The 8,688-nt window shown below is 39.4% G+C and overlaps 1 protein-coding gene across 1 annotated transcript in view; it reads left to right on the forward strand.

Moving 5' to 3' along the window:
• The window catches only part of LOC139025552 (SLAM family member 9-like), a gene marked incomplete at its 5' end in the record, with an annotated part of 15,423 nt that extends 8,145 nt beyond the window's left edge, over positions 1–7,278 (forward strand). The window contains 4 exons of the mRNA XM_070440692.1: positions 5,081–5,404; positions 5,830–6,108; positions 6,237–6,356; positions 7,145–7,278. Coding sequence (XP_070296793.1) covers positions 5,081–5,404; positions 5,830–6,108; positions 6,237–6,356; positions 7,145–7,269 — 848 coding nt within the window. The remainder of the gene's footprint in view (positions 1–5,080; positions 5,405–5,829; positions 6,109–6,236; positions 6,357–7,144) is intronic.
• Between the last annotated feature and the right edge of the window lie 1,410 nt (positions 7,279–8,688).

Raw genomic sequence — 8,688 nt, forward strand, 5'->3', positions numbered from 1 at the left:
ATGACTACATAAAAACCGAACGAACAAAAACAAACAAACCGAAACAGTCCGTATGGTGCAACATAGACAGACACTAACACAGGAGACAACCACCCACGACAAACAAGTTGACAACACCTACCTTAATATGATCTCAATCAGAGGAGATGAAAACCACCTGCCTCTAATTGAGAACCATATTAGGTACCCATTAACCAACATAGAAACAGAAAACATAGACTGCCCACCCAAACTCACGTCCTGACCAACTAACACATACAAAAACTAACAGAAAACAGGTCAGGAACGTGACAAACAGTCTGATGGCCTTGAGAATAGAAGCTGTTTTTCAGTCTCTCGGTCCCTGCTTTGATGCACCTGTACTGACCTCGCCTTCTGGATGATAGCGGGGTGAACAGGCAGTGGCTCAGGTGGTTGTTGTCCTTGATGATAAGAGGCAATCCATAATTTCGATTAAGACATTAATGAGCGAGCGACGACGGACGTCATCAATATAACTATTTGTTCAGCACTTTTGAAATGTACAGCGACAGAGTTCAGAACCTGGGCCTTTCTTACAGTGTACTCCCTGTACACCAAGTAAGAACCGTAGGATAAATAAATGGGGCATATAAACAGACAATGAAATATTCAATGATTACATTTCTCTAAAACAGGTTATAGGCAACATGTACACCACGAAGTTAGAACAGTAGGTGACATTAAGAGGTGAAAATATACCAAAGTATTAGGGTGAGGCACATTGAATGCCGTTTGGGTCTTTGAGTGTCAAAAAAGATACACGTCATATAACACTATTTGACGCATTAAATACGCTTTTAATTTGCCATGTCAAATAACACAATTCTATTATAGAATGTGGTGCTGAAATTGCACGTGCAAGCCATGCGCCACCACAACTAAAAAGTTGGCAAACGAGCACACACTGGGCCACGAACGATGTGTTTACAACACCGTGTTGGTGAAAATAGACCAAATTATAAGAGTGTGGCACATGGGCTACTAACAGCTTACTTCACAACATACACTTAGTATTACTTTTTCCCTGGCATATTACATCATTTATGCAGCAGCATATAAGACACTTTTGGACTCACCTTGATGGGTGTGGCAGTCCTTCGTTTGCAAATGTTATCATCAAAGAAAGAGAAAGATTTACAATTCCGAGTTGGATGACCGTTCAAAATGTATTTTCCCAGTCCTAGCGTGTTTAATCTCGACTTCCCAGTTGCAATGCTTGCGGCTAGCCACTGTCAATGATTCCTTCCAAACAACTCATTTTTGAATTTGCGATTTCCAACTTGTTGTGTAATGTTTATGTCCAATGGCCGATGAGCACCGAAAAGTTTTATCTATAATTTGTCTTCATTATTTATCTTCATATGACAAGGATGAAAAAGTATTTGCCAGTAGATTGACTACTTTATTTATGATGATGACTGCTACCTAAGATTTTGAAGTACGATGTTGACATGATTATTCCAATCCAAGCTACTGTAGATATAACTTGATTTGACGTCAATTTATCTGTGGCCAATGACCTTGAGCCTTCTTGTAAGGACACTTCTAATCTAAGTCTATGGCAGGACCAAAAGGGCTCACATTCTTGATGTCTACCCTTACTAAAGGCAGGTGACGTAGTGTCCCCATGAGTGACAGAACACTGAGCCAATCACGGTGCAATGCTGAGCCAATCATGGCCTGCCCCACCACCAAATAAAGCTCAGAAACACCTACATTTTGGAGCTGCCTATTTGTATGCGACTTAATTAATTAAATGATTTATCATTTATATTTTTATACATTTTTATAAACAGTAGTAGCTTTGATTGTACTTTCAAAATCTTAGTTAGCAGTCATCATCATAAATCAAGTAGACAAATCTACTGAAGAAGAAGACAAATTGAAGACAAATTGTAGATAAAACGTATCGGTGCTCATCGGCCATTGGGCGTAAATATTACACAACAAGTTGGAAATCGCAAATTCAACAATGAGTCTTTGGAAGGAATCAGTGGCTATCTGCAAGCAGTGCAAAGCAACCAATGACATTAGCCTGCTATTCAATGGAGTGGCTGTGTTTTTTTTCATTTTGGCTAACGTTGTCACGTCTACTCCTGCTCCACCCTTCCGGCATTCGACATCGCCGGAATACTAACCACCGGTCCTGGCAACTRATTACGCACACCTGCGCCTCATTAGGCACACCTGGACTTCATCACCTRCCTGATTACTTCCCCTGTATATAGCCCTCCATTGTCATCACTCACCAGTAGAGGTCGACCGATTAATCGGAATGGCCGATTAATTAGGGCCGATTTCAAGTTTCCATAACAATCGGAAATCGGTAATTTTGGACGCCGATAAAAAAAAAAAAATGTATACCTTTATTTAATCTTTATTTAACTAGGCAAGTCAATTAAGAACACATTCTTATTTTCAATGACGGCCTAGGAACGGTGGGTTAACTGCCTTGTTCAGGGGCAGAACGACAGATTTTTATCTTGTCAGCTCAAGGATTCAATCTTGCAACCTTACGGTTAACTAGTCCAATGCTCTAACCACCTGCCTCACGAGGAGCCCGCCTGTTACGCGAATGCAGTAAGAACCCAAGGTAAGTTGCTAGCTAGCATTAAACTTAATCAATCATAATCACTAGTTCCCAACTACACATGGTTGATGATATTACTAGTTTACCTAGCTGTTCCTGCGTTGCATATAATCGATGCAGTGGCATTCGCGAAAAAGGACTTGTTTGTTCCAACGTGTACCTAACCATACAATCAATGCCTTTCTTAAAATCAATAAACAGAAGTATAATTTTTAAACCTGCATATTTAGCTAAAAGAAATCCAGGTTAGCAGGTAATATAACCAGGTGAAATTGTGTCACTTCTCTTGCGTTCATTGCACAGAGTAAGGGTATATGCAACAGTTTGGGCCGCCTGGCTCGTTGCGAACTAATTTGCCAAATTTTACGTAAATTAAATCTGAGTGGTTGTACCTGCTGGCAAATTAAAAGACAAACATCTTTGTGGAATCCATCCAGAATAATAGTTCTGATTTTTTTTAAGTTGTTTTTAGCGCAGCGAAAAAACACAATGATAGCATTATATTAGCTGTGACTACAGATAGACCTACCTACATACCTCCAAAACGGACATTCTATTATCAAGGCAGTTGAGCGATTGAGCAATAGGCACGTTAGCGATAGCGAATAAAGCAGACAAAAGATAGTTAAGTTTTCACTAACCTTCAATAAACCTTGCTCAGATGAACAGTGCGCCATAACATCAGGTGTATAACATACACTTTATGTTTTGTTTCGAAAAAGTTGCCGATGTATTAGAGCTGAAATTCGAGTCGGTTATATGAACGACTTGTGCTAACAGTAGGCATCCTCTTTTTACCACCAGAATGTGCAGTTATATTTTCTTAAACTTCCTTGAATTCTGACAAATAATACTATTCATAATCGTTATCTTGCACTAAAAAAATACATGTTGTATAGGAAATCGATAGATACACTAGTTTCGTTAATGCAATCGCCATGTTAGAATTCAAAACAAAATAAATTCAATCTACGACATAAGGGCTTACGTTATGGGCGAGAGGTGCCCAAAACCTGGGCGGAATACTAATAGTAGCACAAGTTTGACAGATAATTATCGGAATATGCATCATAAAATTGGGTCCTTACTTTTGATGTTCTTTCCATCAGAATGTTTTGTACAGGGGTTCCTTTGCGTGTCGTGAAACAATCGTTGTTGATGGTCTTCTTAGAATGTCCTTTTCCCTCTTGAATTAGCAAGCACCCTAGCCAAGTGGCGGCGAGCTCTCCTTCCTGAACAAAGAACACAACGCAACACGCCTAGTCCCGAATAATATTTTAATAATATAATAAAACTATATTGAAAAAAAACAATACTTTATGTGGATATTGTCACATTTTATTCAAATAAAATCAAAGCCGGAGATATTAGCGGTTATAAAGACGAGCTTTTGCCTAGAGGGCAATAGTCGCCGGTCCCGGTTCTCGCGGTATGACCAAAGTAGGCAAACAGGGAAATGGGTGTCAATGCCGAAGAGCTTTTATCTCCACCTCAGACCAAGATAAAACTGCCATTTCTTCTCTTCAACTGCCTATTGATATGCTAAGTGGGAAGGGTGTATGACGTGCATGTATAACTAATACGTATCAAGCCATTTATAGCCCAGGCCCTAGAACAGAGCCATGTTTTCAGATTTTCACTTCCTGATCAGGAAGTTTTTGCTGGCCAATGAAGTTTTCCTTGTTTTACTCTCACAGTATATAATTCAATTTAACGGGGGTGTAGGAAAACTAGAGAGTGTTTCTATCCAATAGTAATAATAATATGCCATATTGTACGAGCAAGAATTGAGTAACGAAGGGCCATTTTAAATTGGGGCACGATTTTCCCCCCAAAGTGAAAATAGCGCCTCTGTCCTCAACAGGTTAAAAGACCACAGCTTTCATATTGTTTCAATGTTCTGAGCAAGGAACTTAAACGTTAGCTTTCTTACATGGCACATATTGCACTTTTACTTTCTTCTCCAACACTTTGTTTTTGCATTATTTAAACCAAATTGAACATGTTTCATTATTTATTTGAGGCTAAATTGATTTATTGATGTATTATATTAAGTTAAATAAGTGTTCATTCAGTATTGTTGTAATTGTCATTATTACAAAATACATTTAAAAATCGGCCGATTTAATCGTTATCGACTTTTTTTGTCCTCCAATAATCGTTATCAGTATCGGGGTTAAAATCATAATCGGTCGACCTCTACTCACCAGGCAACAATGTTCATGTTTCCATGTTTGAAGCTGCTCTTATCTTGTATTGTTCTTGTTATTAAATGCACTTGCTTCCCTGTGTCTACGTTCAAATGTGTTTTAGCTTGGGCTGCATGTTAATTGTTTAGAAAAAGTGAATTCTGTTTGGACACATTTCAGCAATTGAGAAACTGTAATTTGCTACATTGCTATGTTATTAGAGAAGAACTATGATGTTTAAGTCAATGCGTTGATATTGAGTCTCTCTTTCTCTCCACAGTACTCTGTGCAGCACAGCATTCAGCCCAACCTGAGACTCGGCAGGTGAAAGGCATCGTGGGAAAGTCTCTCTCTTTTCCAGAGAAGGTGTTGAAGTCTGGCAATTTACTTTATGGAGACCTTGGCAACATTGCACAGGTGTACCCTGGTAAACAAAGTAATACCAACCTTGTGAAGAGATTTAAAAACCGCCTTCACTGGAACAATGTTACTGGATTCTTCACTTTGTCAGACCTACAAATAGATGATTCTGGGGTTTATACTGTGGAGAATACAGATGGAGATGGAGAGAAGACGACACATATATTTCAGCTGACTGTGTACTGTAAGTGTGTGTGTGTGTGTGCTGTAAATTACAAAATCATTAAAGCGGCAATCAGCAGTAGAAACAATACTAAAGCGGTCGCTTTATTGGTCCGGTAAAAAGCTGAGGGCCTGGAGAAATGTAACCACTCCCAAACTCATAGAGCTATGGATGCAAGGCCCGATCAGCCATTATATAAAAAGTATAGTTTTGAGATTATATAGATTTTGTTTACAGACACTATAGTAAAACAAGCTTATGGGTTTCTCTGAAGGGGACTAAGCTCATTAGGCATTTATAAGTTATATTCTTGATTCCATATAATTCCAGAATCATGAATTTATATGTCCAAAAAAGAACTGCTCATTTTTGAGCAACTGCTCTTTGCCACTTTAAAGATAAGTTCCATTTCACCAATTCCCATTTATTCATTATTTGTCTTCCAGCTGTTCTGTCCAAACCTCAGGTGACGGTCAATGACAGCAGCTCCTGTACAGTGGTGTGTTCTGTGGAGAACGGGAGAGAGGTGACCCTGTCCTGGTACAGAGGAGYGGAGATACTCAACCAGACCAGCAGCCCTGACCTCAACATCACCCTCTCACTACCGCTCAAGGTGGATGTACAGACCAGAGACTCTTACAGATGTGAGGCTGCCAACCCAGTGAGCAAGGAGACAGCTGTTCTTCAAAATTCATGTATAGAGAGTGATCCCTCTAAGGTGATAGGTAAAAAACAATATGTATAGTAGCAATGTTGAATTGCTGGTATCCAGTCAATACCAAATTCAATATGAAACAATAAGTATAGTAGAGCTCATTTAATTAAAATATAGTTTTCTCTCTTTTTACTTTAGATGGTGGTGAGAGGACGCGGGGTATGCTTATTATTGCTGTAATCTGTGTTCTGGTTGCTTCAGGACTTGTTGGTCTTGCAATATATCTTAAGAAGAGGAGAAACGGACACTCACATGCAGGTATTTAGATTTTAACGGGGTGAGGTCATTCTCCTTGTCAAAGTCAGTTTGTTGTGCACAACCTTTTTTAATTATCAAGGATGGTGTTTTGGAAAATGTAGGAAATGTTTGTTTGAACAAAAAATGCAGGTCAAATGAAGTGGCGTATCTTCCACACTTCCTCTGCTTGGTCAGACAGTTGCATTGTCTCAGACCACTTCTCTAAATATTGAAAAAGCAGAAGGCACAAGCACGCTCTGACAATCATTACTTTATAGCTTCTCTGCCACAGACACAGGTACCCATAGTAACATGAGTCCTTTGTAACGAATCTCGTCCTCGTCTGATGAGGAATATGAAAGATCGGACCAAAATGCAGCGTGGTACGTGTCCATGATACATTTATTTAACTGAACACTGAATACCAAAATAACAAAGGTGAAACAACGAAAAAACGAAACAGTCCTATCAGGTGACACAACACAAAACAGGAAACAACTACCCACAAACACAGGTGGGAACAGGCTAACTAAGTATGGTTCTCAATCAGAGACAACGATTGACAGCTGCCTCTGATTGGGAACCATACCAGGCCAAACACAGAAATACAAAACATAGAACAAAACATAGAATGCCCACCGCAACTCACGCCCTGACCAAACCAAAATAGAGACATAAAAAAGGAACTAAGGTCAGAACGTGACATCCTTAGTGTTTGCAGAACCTGTCTTGTGGATGAGCATTTGTGCATATCTGTCAGTTACTCAGACCCACACTGTATATTTCATTTCCTTTATTTGCCTTTATAGATAATCCCGAAAGAAAGCAATGTGACATTCAGTACGCAGAGATAACTCACATTAAACCAGCAGAAAACCAGAGTTTAGTAATAATGCTACAGGCTGTAGCCTTTAGCTCTGTGCCAGTGGGTTAATGTGGTCTTGAGTTGCACAGACAACCTCACAGACAACACAGACAACCTCTAATAAAGCCCTTTTGTGGGGAAAAACTCATTGATTGTCTGGGCCTGGTTCCCGCGAGGGTGGACCTATGACCTCCCTGGCCCACCCATTGCTACCTGCCCAGTCATGTGAAATTAATAGATTGAATTGACTGATTTCCTTATATGAACTGTAACTCAGTAAAATCCTTTAAATTGTTGCATGTTGCGTTTATATTTTTGTCAGTATGGTAATGTCTATGATATTCCTGTGTCTTTTACAGTGTTTGTCAAGTCTGTGGACTTTTAAGCTTGGCTTCATGGTTCCTCCCACTCGATTTAGGAATGGTTCTAGATGTGTTGAATGTTGCATTACCTAGTCGAGCATCAGACTTGTCTTGTTTCCTTCCTCTGGTACAAGTATCTCTTAACGAAACATTATCCTTTTTCGTCTTTTTTGCTACACCTTTCTCATCCCCCATCTCTGCCCCTATTTCCTTATCCCTCTCAATCCTTCCTTCCCTCCCTACCTTTCCCTCTCCCTGTCTAGGAGGAGCGAGACGCGTATAGCAGAACTGGATCCGCTTAGAGACAACCCTAACCTGACATCCGTTTATGATCAAATCCAGTTATATTGCATGGTGGACAGCAATGACGTCGACAGAYAAATGGGAAGAGAGAGAAAACAGGATGTTAATGAGAGGGTGACGTGATATTTAACATCCAAGAGAAGGCGTTACATCCTAAAGAGGACGTTAAGACAAAATTATAGTATATATTCATCTAAACTTAATGGAGGCACAGTAGTTACTATAGAAAATTCCCATTTTACCATTGTGTTGTTATTCACAATTCACTGGTGTGTTTGCTATACTACTGCTGTGCCAAAGCTTATTTTCAGTTCTGTCTGTTTTGTTGTTTAAATGTAGGTGCCTCCCCTGTATCTTTTTTTAGCTGGTCATTGTTTAGCTTGCCAGTGGATAGCAGCTGTGTACATAAAAAGAAGATGTTTGGTGAGATGAAATCACCTACTCCTTAGACGCAATGGCTGTTAGGCTACGTTGGAAACAAAGTCCACAAGTTAATTTTTCCTTTCACAATATAAGTTATATTGAATATTTCTGAGGAGTAGATCTTKATTTGCATTTTGACTCAAAGTGATATTTGGTGACATTTTACTCTTATTGCTTTTCACAAAATGCAGACGTGACTAAGTGTAGTTCAGATCTTGCTTTGACGACAACTGTGTTCACCCAGTTTCAATGTACAAAATCAACAGTTTAGTTTATTTATTATTATTGCTTGTCCTTATCTAGTTGCACAGTAAGTAGCTCATCATGTCTTAAGAATACAATCACTCCCTCCTGCACGCTCCTGTAGACACTCCCATTAGTGCATTTTATGCTCCGCCCA

This window comes from Salvelinus sp. IW2-2015, unplaced genomic scaffold, assembly GCF_002910315.2.
Source record: "Salvelinus sp. IW2-2015 unplaced genomic scaffold, ASM291031v2 Un_scaffold2840, whole genome shotgun sequence".
Lineage (NCBI taxonomy): Eukaryota > Metazoa > Chordata > Actinopteri > Salmoniformes > Salmonidae > Salvelinus > Salvelinus sp. IW2-2015.